Here is a 13,500-nt window from a genome sequence, read left to right on the forward strand (position 1 = left end):
CATGCAGCTTATAGATATAGGGTGTTTGTTTTCTTTTACTTGATTACTAGTGCACAGACCTTTTCCAACTTTTTAAAAATTCTTTGTGCAGATCTGCATTACTCAATGGTCTGGCTTGGGAAAATGGAACAAAATGACTTGGTCACAATGCTTCCATTCTCACTTGCCAAATTTTTTTTTTTTTTTTTTTCTTAAGAGACAATGAAACTTCTATCTTTTTCCTCTGACCTGGTTCGCCACCTGCAGGGACTCTGTCATTTTGTTTGGTGTCGGGAGGTGATGCAGCTCAAAGTTCAGCTGGTGCCTTCAGACAGAGTGCAGCATGAAGCTTTAAAGTTCCAACTGGGCTGTAATAGGCTCCTGATGGACCCATATGTGGCTATCATGTGGATGGCCTAGTGCGAGTGCATCACTTGCCAGAGAAAAAGATGGCACAAGGATGCAGAATGGGAAGAAGGCAAGCCAGCGGAGGCAGATTGATGCTTTGAGCAATGTTCTGATGGAATGTTATTTTGACACATACCACTTACCTAAACATAGTTGGTGACCAAGTATACCCATTGTTGGAAACTGTATTCCCTGATGGCAGTGGCCTCTTTTAGTATGCTAATGGCCCTGCCACACTGTGAAAATGGTTTAATGACTTCCAAATTCTCAAGATCTTAATCCATCGAACATCTATGGGATGTGCTGGAAAAAGAAGTCTGATTCATGGAGGCCCCACCTTGCAAGTTACAGAACTTAAAGGATATGCTACTGACAGCTTGGTGCAAGATACCATAGTATATCTTCAGAGGTCTAGTTACATTCATGCCGCAGCAGGTCAAGGCTGTTTTGACTGCAAAAGGAGATGTTTTGGTGGCAACAGGGGGGCCTACTCACTGTTAGGTGGGTCATCATAATGTTATGGCTGATTTGGCATATACTGAATGGATTGAAGACTGTATAGTGATTTCTGAAGGTGACTGTAGCAGTATTAGTGAGCTATTACAACGACTTGAGTACAGTCCATACACAGTACAAAAAAAGTGTTGTGCAATACTTGGTTATGGTAAATCATTTTATGGCAGTAACACATTATTTGTCTGTCAGTAGAGCACCTGAAAGATATAAGGCCAGCATGTGAGTTTATTTACCACCAGGTATGGCAGACTGAAATCTGTTTTTTCAGTGAAGTACAGTTTTTCTTTAGCCCCCATTATGTTTGTAAGAAGTGCTGCAGATTTGGGATTTTAACTATAAATCCGTTTGTGTAGCCAGCCATACCCAGGCTGTTTTTAGAAATGATCTGCGTATGCTAGGCATCTAACCTAAAATTATGGTTGCAAGGCTAGATTTCTTGGTGTTTTTTGGGCACGTGTACTGTAAATCTCTTGGTTTTGTTGAGTAGGTGATGTATAAGGATGAATCATTTTGGATTCATACTTTTTTAGGTAATTTCAACTAAACCTGATTTTCTGCTAGTGGCTGTACAGTATAAATTGAAATAGTTGGAGGGGAGGTTGTCGGTGGCCTTCATATCTTAGACCAGTCCTAATCTTGAGTATGCACCCAAGATGGGTAAAACTTAAAATAAGATGCCCCAACTGATGGATTCAAGAGATTCCCTGGTTGCCACAAAAGATGTTAGGGCTTTTTTTTTTCTGCCGATCATTTTCACTTGGCCAATATGGTGCCCAACGGAGGGGTTTCCTTTCTCCTACCTGATCTTGCTCTCAAACTTCACACCTTCAAGCCTCCTCAGAATCAAGTAGTGATCAGGAAAAAGTGTAGTTTACAAGATCCTATGAAGCAGTACTTCCCCCTCCTGCCAACCAAACAGGACATGGAGAACATTTTCCGCTGCATGCAAAGCTTCCATGACTGCATAGAGACATTAAAGATTGTAGTCTGTCTCTGACCATACAGTCAGAACTACAACAGACCATACGGGCTCACCATTTTCAGCACCAGATGCTGTGATCTCATGCTGATTACCTGATGGACCACAGTTGACAGAATAATAACCGCTTGATTGGCATCCCAGAAGCGATAGGACAAGATGACCTTCTACTGCCAGTCCAGTGAATATTCAGCATATTCGTGGGGAACAAGGTGGACTCAATAGATATCCATAGGATCATCTGAATGCCTAGCTACTGGAACCCAAACCTTACTCTGCCGTGGGATGTCCTGTGCAGAGTCTACTTTTTCAAGAAAGAGGAGATTCTTCTTAAAGCTAGGGAGAAGGGCACCCTATATTTCAAAGGAGCACACATTCCTCTATAGCTAAAGGACATACATTACTCCCCTTGAAATGGGCCATGACAGAGGAGAAACATACCTTATTGCTGAGGATTCAGTTCCACTTCCTTGCTCATAAGAACATCTGGACGTACGTTCTCTACTCTCCCGATGACATACATTCAGAAAGAGTTTGAATCTTTCCCTGATGGAGCTAATTCCTTGGTCAGAACCTCTGATGCTTTCTCTCACTGCACCTCCTACCTGGGACCCTTGGATACAGGTCAAACCCACCTCCTTATCCTGTTGTTCTGCAAAGGCGCTTTGATTGTCACCTGAGTTGCCTTCTTGGCCTTAAGTTATTACCCCATTGGGAACATTTCTTATCTTCACTCCTAAGAACAAGTATCTACTCTCGGGTGTTCCAACAGGCTCCTTCCAGACTTGTAACCTGCTTAGGCTCAGTGTCCTTCCCGCTTAACTTCAACTCCTGTCTCTCTTTGTTATACAGGCTGTCTGCAAATGCTGGATTGTATCTCTCACCCTCCTGAAACAAAGTTGAAGGAACTTTATTACTGCTTACTAAAACTGGCTCAAGTATTGGGAATCTTTCCCATCACGAAAAGCTTCACCCAACCTAAAGTTTGGCTCGAATGTCTTTGAGATCTTACATTAGTGCTTGTCACTGACTCCCAATTAACCAAGCTTACCATTCAGCTCCCAAAGAAGTTGTCCTGACGTATCCTCTCTCATCACGCTCTAGTTTGGTTAAAATGAATCCTGTTTTGGGGAGGGGGGTGTTAATTTTTACTTCTGATATTTGCATAGTTTGGAATCCATTGCTAGCTTTATTATTTTAATGTAGAAGGTTTACAATAAAACATTAAACATGTCATATGTACCTACTTTTTGCAGCTCCAATCTTCTTGTCAGGTCCCCCTCTGGTGCTCCTGGGCAGCACCGTGGCTAAGTGGTTAGCATTTTCCACCTAGTGGCATTAAGGTCATTAGTTCAAATCCTAACCATGGCACGCCCTGCCAAAATTTATTTATTTTTTTGTGCCTGTGGGTTTCCTTCGGGCACTCCAGTTTCCTCCCACACCCCAAAGACATGCTGGTAGGTTAATTGGCTCCTGTCTATATTGGCCCTAGTATGTGTGAATGTGAGTAAAGGACCTTAGATTGTAAGCTCCTTGACGGCAGGGACTGATGTGAATGAACAATATATTGCACAAAAAACGGGCTTGCTTAGATTTCAGATGTTCATTTTAGATTGGGTTATGTTGTGGTGCTTTAAACTATAGGAAATCTATGCATTTATAAACTGGGAAAGATATTCGTATAATATATGCAACCTGGAAGTCTTCCTCCCTTACTTTGCTGGTTCATGTTTACTTGCCTGCTGCCTTTTAATGTCCTGCTCATTGGTAATTTACGGCTCTACAGCATTATTTATTACACTCTTTCTGCTGCAGATGGACACTTGAAATACAGCTTTGGCTGTCACTGAAAATGTGTATGTTTTAAACGTTGTGCTATGCAAATTCTTGTTCTTGCACAGGCGTGGCTGATGTGCTTAGTATTTTGAGCAACTTGTGGGATTGGGGTTCTATAGCTTTCCATTAATGTGGGTACCTTTTTTTTTTTTGTTTTTGTTTTTGTTTTTTTTCTAAAACCTTTTTAATGGCCGAGTATTGTAAGCCTCTAAATGTACACTGTTAACCATATTTCTAGTGCCGGAAGGACTGCTGAGCACAGGTTAGCTAATCTCTTGAACAAACATAAAAAAAAATCCCCATAAATTAAGGAGCTTTGGAAGAAGGCTCTCCTATTTTGTTTGAGATACGATCTATTGGGATCCTACTTTATAGTAAAAGGCCTATTTACAAATGGTCGCCATTGCTATTTGGCCATTATTTCATGGAAAAGTTTTGGTTATGTCCACCCCACCTATTTGTCAAACTTCGGTGGGATTTTCTCCACTTACGTCTGACAAAAGTGAAAATATGCTAATAAAAATGAACTGAAACTCAGAAGCAGAATTCAATATATGGCAGCTTTTCAGTCCTTAGATGTGGTAGCGGCGTTTGTTTTTCTTCTCAAGCTTCTTTTCTTTTACATTTTTACCTGGTGATTTTGCCAGGAACATACTACCAATCCTAGGATGACAATGTTCCCTCATTGTTCTGTATCTGGACAACCAAGACAAGATGGGAGCACAAACAGGCCCTGTAGAGTTTTAACCAGAGAGTTGGAAAGCAATGCTTGCTATTTAGAAACGCCTTGGGACTCCTGTATAGAACAAATAACTTTATATACATTCAAAGAAAAGGGAAACAAGTATTTTTAGTTTGTAATTTTTAAGTTAAAAGTTCTATATAGCAAATGGTCTTTTTATTTATTTATTTATTTATTTTTTGATCCAAATGAACTGGGATGAAATTTTGCCTTTTCAGACAGTTGTCACTAGAACATGTCCCTTATAAAATATTTAAACTTGCTATGGTGGCAAGGAAAACATTTTGGATTTCTCTTCACTTTGTTTTTCAGAAACCATGGTCAATGGGACAAAAAATGGTGAATCTACCCAACAAACCTGAAACATTCTGACCCTTTCTACTCTATGCAAAGCCAAAAACAATTTGGCTATTCATGCACTTCTAAGTTGAGTTTTTAGAAGTGAGGCTGTGTTTTTCGGCTAGTAAAAGTAGCATGTTGAAGTTTTTTTTTTTTTTTTTTTGTTTGTTTGTTTGGTTTTTTTTTTTGTTTTTGTTTTTTTAGTAGTTTTCCAGAGTTTGATGTGCCAAATATATCTCTTTTTCAGTCATTTGAGGATCCTGTTGAAGAGCACAAGGCAAGCTTCGGTGGACGAGTGGTCAGCTGCCTTTATCAGGTGCAGGAAACACTTAGGTAATTCAAGGGAAATCCTCTCTTCTTCTTTTATCCTCTTTCTATGAATGTGCAAACCTGTCATATCTCCTGTGGCTTTTTTATACTACTTTTATTCTGTTCACATAACGGGTCTCCCACATTCCACTGTGCCTCTCGTCCCCCCCTCTTTTCTGTTCCATGAAGCTTTGCAGTAATCTATCAGAATTGAATTAATCCTTCTCTCTCGGGCAGCCATCTGTCCTCTCCTCTCTGCTCAGACCCGACTAGTTCCACCAGGGATGATTGATGGGCTCTGCAATTGATTAGTTACTCTTCTAGATAAATGGACTGTTTTGGCATTAAGTATCACAGGTCAGTCTGTGTGGCCAGGCAGTTAGGCCTTTGCTTTTACGGAGCTGTGCACAGACCAGCAGAATTCATACTAGCCATGCATTGGATCATACAAGTGACTTGTATCGGTTTCTGGGAACTGATTATGTACGCAGAGCTTTATTAATGGAGACCATATAACATATGAGTAAAAATCACAACTAAGTTTTATATAAATTACCTTATTTGACAAATGAAATTTTATTGGTGTAAACACGTGGCAGCCATTGGGTTTAATCAGTAAAGCCGTACAGAGGGTAAGAATCATGTGTAAGGTACTGCAACAAATGTTATCTCTGTAAACTGCATTGGGATCAGTGATTTTTGCACACTGCTCTGTGCCATAATGTGTAAGCTTGCATGCGTCTAAAGCTGGTGATACCCTATTGGCAGCAGTGCTATGATGGGTGAAAAAGTGGTTATTAGTATCCATCTATCCAAAATTTATTACAATGCATGCCATACTCAAATGAAATAAAGTGCCAAAGTTGAATAAGCTATCCCAAAGAGATCCTCAGTGTTTTTTTTTTTTTTTTTTTGCAAGGGACACACTTACATTGAAGTAATGTTACAATGATTCTAGGGTTTGATTTTTTTTTTCTTTATAAAGCCATGTTTATAAAAGTGATTTAAATTGTTTTATTTGTCCATTTTATTTTTGTACCGTGTGTGTGGTTGTTGGTTTTGGGGTTTTTTTTTTTGTTTTTTTTGTTTTTTTAAGGTCTCCTAACAGTTGACAGGGAATATCACCATTTTGAGCTGTAAAAAGACCAGGATCTTATTCATTTGAAATTACTAAACTAGCTTGGGAAAGAGGAGAAAGTGGACCACATGTGGCCCAGAAAGCTCTAGTTTGACATGTCTGGCCTAGTAGATCTCTTTTTTGTCATTTTAATAGAAGGTTGGCTTGTTTGTGATCAGCTTAGCTTGAACTGAGTGTGAAGTTATCTGCAGTTCTGTATTTAGTAGCCATTTTAGATCTACTACAGTATATCCAATTATGAGGTAGTAGTCTGAAGTCCTGCTGAACTGCATATTCTGTCTACTTTACTGGGCTCAGAGTAATCCCCATCATCCTCTAAGACTGCTTTTCCCCCACCTCCTGCAATGTGCTCAGCACTGTGTTCATGCAGCCATGGAACTGATCAGCTGGTGTGAATAATTGCATGATTGCCCAGTGTGTGTATGCTGGGCACCCCAGGGATGGCAAACCCCCCTTTGCCCACATTACCCCATTCTTATGAAAATGATCACACTCGCACCACTGCTTTAATCACACTAAGCAATTAAAAGCTCACTGCGCTACCAGGGGCTGTGGACGCTGCTCTTAATGAGCTTTTGCTTCTATTGGTCCCTAAGTGGCGGTGAGCATTGGCTGATTAAAGACTAGAAATAATTACAGGTGATGTGATTCTGATCCCCAGAGTACCAGGAGGAAGTTATATGAGGACCTTTTACACGCTTCTTTTCCTTTTCTCTGTGCCTGCTTTATCGGTTAGAAATTACCTTATTTTAGATATATTTTTTTTCTTAACTGCGACATCATATTTTATGTAGATTAAATGCAAGGCAACAAACCAGTGTATTAGATGTTACTCCTTTTGGAAAACTTTGCAAATGTGTTAGTCAGTCCAAATGATTTAACCTTGAAGTGAGACGAAAATGGAATAAAAATACACCTACCATTAGTGTCACGATATAGCAAGCACATCCAGGTGCCACATGCCAGGTCCTATATAATTTTATTCAGGGGCCTTGGTGCCCCTAATTCCTGGCACAGTGGTGATTAATGCTCACCAGATTTCCTGGTCAAGAGCCCTGTCCCACCTACTACCTCCCAAGAAATGCAGTTGGTCGGTGAAGCTATTCATCCTAGTCTTGAGCCAACAGAGATTTTGTTGGTGGGAGAAGCTGGGTCTAGGCACTTGACTTGAAAGTCTGGTTGGTACTGTCATACCTGTGCCCTCAAGAGCTCAGACTACTCTGGGTGATGAATAAAGGCATTTAATGTGCAAAACATGGTGGTGCAGGCTGTGTGGTGACAGCTGGAGCAGAGGTATTCCTGTTTCATTTTAAATTGTCAGATCCAGTTGACTCAGATTTAGCGGGCTTCCCATATAGGTTTCTAGACATCTCTGCAGCCATTGTGCTTTGAAAACTCCATTTAATCTTGTCTGTATGAAAACCAAAATATCATATTTGATAATAACCAATTGGACTTCTCTAGAAAATTTAGAAAATGTCTAAATTGTTTGTTTTATTATTGACCGCATGGATGCTTTTTTAGGTTTCCATGAATCAAACTAGGTGCTCAGAGTTCAAGTTTTTACTGTTGCATCCATGTCAAAATGTGTGCCATTAATGAGTCATATGTACAGCAAATCTTTGTTCTCGCAGGGATGAAGATAAAGACATCTTTGACTACTGCCGGGAGAATGACATCTCGCGAATATCACATGCCCTGGCTACAGGGGCAATTGAGGTGAATGTGGCAGATGATGAGGTATGCATTGGTTACTTTCTTTAAATCACATTCAGAACTGTGAATTGTAATTTTTTGGTAAAATGCACATTCCACAGCTCCTCACATTTAGAATTGTACCCAAACACTACACCAGAATAAGCAACATATCACTGCTGTAGTGCAGCACCCTGTAAAAAAAAAAAAAAAAAAAAAAAAAAAGGGGGGGTGGGGGGTGTTTTACTTATGTTACAGTATCACAAGAAAAATACAAGGGCTGCAGCCATTGAAAACCTTTTTACTGAAAATGTCAGATTGCCTGCATGCTGTAAATATCAGAAAACTGTCAGGCCTCTTCGGTTAAATACTTGCTTCAGTTAAGCAATTTAAACAGTATTAAAGGGTAACTCCACTTTTGTATGGAAAAAAGTAGCAAATAGAAAAACAAAGTAGCGTTTCAATTGCGACTTAAGTCCCATTGCAATTAAAAATGTACCTTTCCTTTTTTAATTTGCGGAGCTGTACATTTCTGTAAAATACAGTATGGCTACCTGGAGGGGTTCTGTACACAGTATGTCAGGGTCAGTACTTATTAGTGGGTGGAATGGGAAAAGATGGGGGGGAAGGATATGACAGATAAGAAGGTTCCCATGTTAAAAACAACCAGTGGAATTGGTACCATTTTGTATGAAACTAAAAAATATGCAAAATACGTGTGAACAAGGTGTCAATCAATTTAAAGTGTTTGTTCACCAATGCCAGAAGTCTGCCAAACAAAATAGGTGAGTTGGAAGCTTTGTTGCATAAAGAGAGCTATGATTTAATCGGAATTGCTGAATCTTGGCTTCATTCTTCGCAGACTGGGCCATTATAATTCCTGACGAGTAAATAGGAGACAGAGTAAATAGGAAAGGTGGTGGTGTTGGTCTCTATGTGAGAAGTGATCTCAGAGCGAGTGTGAAAGAGGACCTAGTTGATGGAGAGCGTGATGAAGCTGAAGTGTGGGTGGAACTGCACATGGGGGTGCGTACTACAAAGGAAATCATTGGAGTTTGTTATAGGCCTCCCAGTGTTAATGAGGAGGTGGAGACTCTGCTCCTTGCACAGATCGAAAGAGCTGCAAGGGCTGGTACAGTGATAATGGGGATTTTAACTACCCGGAAATTGACTGGAGTTATGGTACTGCAGGAACAGTTAAAAATTTTTAAATCTGCTACAGGACAATTTTATGGTACAGTTCATAGAGGCCCCTACTAGGAATGATGCTCTACTGGACCTGGTAATCTCAAACCATGCAGAGCTTATTACGAATGTCCATATAAAAAAACATCTGGGTAGCAGTGACCATAACATGATTTAATTTATTGTTCGCTGTAAACAGCGAGTACGTACGGGAAAAATAAAAACGCTCAATTTCAAGAGGTAAGTTTCCAAGGCTGAGAGCTGCTCTCCAAGACTTGGACTGGAAGGGAATACTGGCATCAATGAACACAACACAGAAATGGGAGTTCTTCAAAAAAGATTGTATGTGAACACACTGCAAAATATATTCCCATGGGCAACAAGTTTAATAGGCTAAAAATCAAACCTATGTGGCTTACAGCCAAAGTTTAAAAAAGCTATAGATGATAAGAAAAGCGCTTTTATTCAATATAAGAAAGAAGGAACACTATCATCGTTTTTAAACATTACTAAGAATATAACAGAATATGCGAAAAGGAAATATAGGCTGAAAAAATTGAAAATGAACGACCGATTGCAAAAGATAGCAGGACCAACCCCAAAAAATTCTTCAAATGTATTAATAGTAAAAAGGTTCGGTCTGAGCATGTGGGCCCTTTACAAAATTAATCTAGAGTGGGTGGACTGGGGACAAAGAGAAGGCAAATTTATTTAATACCTTCTTCAGCTCTGTGTATACAAAGGAGTATGGGGGAGCTCTTGTCCATAATGGGCATGGTATTGACACAGCTCCAGATGATCCACATTGGCTCACAATTGATATGATCTAAAAATATTTAGACCGTATAAAGGTGAATAAAGCACCCGGACTGGATGGCATACACCCACGGGTCCTTAAAGAACTGAGCTCTGTTATTTCAAAGCCATTGTTTCTAACTTTTAGGGACTCTTTAATGACTGGCATAGTACAACTGGATTGTCGTAAGGCTAATGTGGTGCAAATATTTAAAAAGGGGTCAAAATCTTTACCAAGTAATTATAGACCTGTTAGTTTAACTTCTATATTTGGGAAGGTACTGGAGAGTTTAATAAGACCACATAGATGAGTTCTTGCTGGGAAAAAAATATTTTAAGCAACAGACAGCATGGATTCATGAAAGACAGTTGTCAAACAAATCTGATTTCTTTTTATGAGGAGGTTAGCAAACCCTTGGACAGTGAGGTGGCGGTGGACGTGGTATACTTGGATTTTGCAAAAGCGTTTGACACAGTTCCCCACACACTGCTAATGTGTACGGTAAAGTCTACGGGCTTGGAAAAATCAGTATGTAAATGGATATAAAACTGGCTAAAAGATCGTATTCAGAGAGTAGTGGTTAATGATTCATACTCTGATTGGTCTCGGGTCATCAGTGGTGTACCTCAAGGTTCAGTGTTGGGACCCTTACTTTTTAATATATTTATAAACAATATAGGGTCTGGGATTAAAAATCCAGTTTCAGTCTTTGCAGATGACACCAAGCTGTGCAGTGGAGTAACGTCCTTACAGGATGTCTTCAACTTACAAGCCGACCTTAATGCACTGTTTAATTGGGCAACTATGTGGCAAATGAGATTTAATGTTGATAAATGTAAGGTTATGCACTTGGGGGTTAAGAATGTGCATGCATCATACATACTAGGGGGAGTACAACTAGGGAAATCAATGAAGGGTCTGGGGGTTCTGGTAGATCACAAGCATAATAATGGCATGCAATGCCAAGCTGCGGCTTCTAAAGCGAGCAAAATCCTCTCTTGTATAAAAAGAGGTATAGACTCCAGAGAGAGGGATATCATATTACCCCTGTACAAATCATTAGTAAGACCTCATCTGGAATATGCAGTTCAGTTTTGGGCACCAATTCAGAAAAAGAACATTGGGGAACTTGAGAAAGTACAGAGAAGGGCAACCAAACTTATAAAAGGCATGGAGGAGCTCAGCTATGAGGAAGGATTAGAGGAACTGAATTCTCTCTTGAGAAGAGGAGATTAAGGGGGGATATGATCAACATTTATAAATAAATCAGTAGTTCATATAGTGAACTCTGTGTTGACCTCAGGGTGAATAACTCTGGAGGAAAAGAAATTTAATCTCCAAACACGGAAAGGTTTCTTCAGTGAGAGCTGTGAAAATGAGGAATGGACTCCCTCAAGAGTTGGTTCTGGTCAGCTCAGTGGATTGCTTCAAAAAAGGCCTGGATTCTTTCGTCGATATCCAGAATATAACTGGATACTAACATTTATAGGTTAAGTTGATCCAGGGAACATCTGATTGCCTTTCGGGGGAACAGGAAGGAATTTTTGTTTCCCAGCAGGAACAAATTGGATCGTGCTTTGCTGGGTTTCTTTTTTGCCTTCCTCTGGATAAACTGTGGGTATAGGATAATAACTTTTTTTTTTTTTTTCTATGCTTGAACTGGATGGACTTTTTTGTCTTTTCAGCCAGACTAACTATGTACAGAACGCCCCCTGAAAATGTAATTTTCTATTTGTGATTGGCTTACTGATTTTTCCCTAAAGTCTGCATTAGGATACAAGTCAGATTTTTGGTTTCCCCCTGCAACAAAAATTTTGTTGAGTTTCTCCCTATGAGAAATCATGTCTAAAGGGATGCAGGCCCTGCAATTTTCATTATTAATGCCCTGCAGGTGCAGCAGCTAATTTATAATTATAAAACCACTCCTATACAGATTCAAATATAGACGGACGTTTTTTTCTTATCTGGCTGTATTTACTCAGTACAACATATAACATCCAAGTGAAAGATATAATACATTTAGCATTATACATATAGCATTTCATTCCCTGGTAGTGCAGCTGATGCAACCAATCAACTATGTCAAAAGATCTCTGGGATAAAATTTTGGACAGGCACAAGTCGGGAGATGGTTACAAAAAATGTCAAAGGCTTTATCAATGCCTAGAAGCATAGTGAAGTCTGTTAAGAAGTGGAAGGTCTTTGGTACAATACAGACCCTCCCTGGATCAGGACGTCACTCCAAACTGGATGAAAGAGCCAGGAGGAAACTGGCCAGGGAGGCTACCAAGAGGCCTACAGCAACTCTGAAGCTGTTTCAGGAATTTAAAGAGTGGTCATTGTGTGCATGTGACAACAATATCACAAATTCTCCACAAGTGTGGCTTGTATGGGAGGGTTGCAAGAAAAAAATACTTCTCAAGAAAGGCCACGTGCAGTCATGACCACATGGAAAAAGGTGTTATGATCAATGAGACTAAAATTTAATTATTTGGCCTCAACACTAAACGATATGTCTGGCGAAAATACAGTACAGCTCACCATCCAGAAGAACCCCATTCATACAGTAAAGCATGGAGGTGGTAATATCCTTTTTTATTGGGGTGTTTATCTGCAGCAGGGACTGAAGCACTTTGTACTAGAAGGCAAAGCACTGTCAAATGTTTGAGGAAAATCTGCTGCCCTCTGCCAGAAAGTCATCAATGGGAAGAATGTTTACCTTCCAACATGACAATGACCCAAAGCACGCAGCAAATATGACCACACAGTGGTTGAAGGAATGTCCTTGCATTGCCTAGTCAGAGCCCAGACTCAAGCCCCATTGAAAATCTGTGGCTTGACTTGAAGACTGCAGTTCACAAACGGTCACCATCCAATTTAACTGGACTTGAGCAATTCTGCAAAAAAGAGCTGTCACATATTGAAAAATCCTAGATGTTCAAAGTTAGTAGAGACCTATTCCAATAGACTAAAGGCTGTAATAAAAGCAAAAGGTGGTTCAACAAAATACCGACTCAATCTTTTTTACAACTGAGTCTGTTTTTGAGGGGGGGGGTTTTCTGACATGGTGTTATGTCTTTCACTTGGATGTTATAAGTCAAGGTTTTTTGTTTGTTTTTTTTTAAAGCCGCACCTCCAATTATAGGACATAATTTACCCACTAACTCAATAATTCCTACTTTAAATAATTTGCTGATTGGTTTACTGTTTTGGGTGTATGTTTAAGGCCCATTTCACATGGGGCAGACTTCATTTTGATCAGCAGTCCATTTTATACCTGCCAGTCCATGGGGGTAAATGAACCATCCGATCAGGTCTGCTTGAAAAACGGACAGGTGGACTTGATCAGACCCTTTGTGTGAAAGGAGCCTAATTTTTGACTCATATTATGATGTATCTATTTAATTTCTTCTGCTTTCAGCAGTTCCTGCATATGTTCTCTTTTCAGTCTGGGACACAATTATCAATTCATGGCCTGAGACACAGGGAATTAATGAGGATTGGGAGGGGTTACTGTGTGCCTACCATTTTATATGTATCTCCCTGAGGTATTGGTGATATGATCTAGACTTTCACAT

The 13,500-nt window shown here is 39.8% G+C and overlaps 1 protein-coding gene across 1 annotated transcript in view; it reads left to right on the forward strand.

Moving 5' to 3' along the window:
- Nucleotides 1-13,500, forward strand: part of ACBD6 (acyl-CoA binding domain containing 6) — a 110,348-nt gene that overhangs the window by 44,324 nt on the left and 52,524 nt on the right. Inside the window, exons 4-5 of the mRNA XM_089671482.1 lie at nt 5,047-5,132; nt 7,881-7,986. Coding sequence (XP_089527608.1) covers nt 5,047-5,132; nt 7,881-7,986 — 192 coding nt within the window. The remainder of the gene's footprint in view (nt 1-5,046; nt 5,133-7,880; nt 7,987-13,500) is intronic.

This window comes from Staurois parvus, unplaced genomic scaffold, assembly GCF_062004578.1.
Source record: "Staurois parvus isolate SC_StPar_1 unplaced genomic scaffold, SC_StPar_1.0 ptg000106l, whole genome shotgun sequence".
Taxonomy (NCBI): domain Eukaryota; kingdom Metazoa; phylum Chordata; class Amphibia; order Anura; family Ranidae; genus Staurois; species Staurois parvus.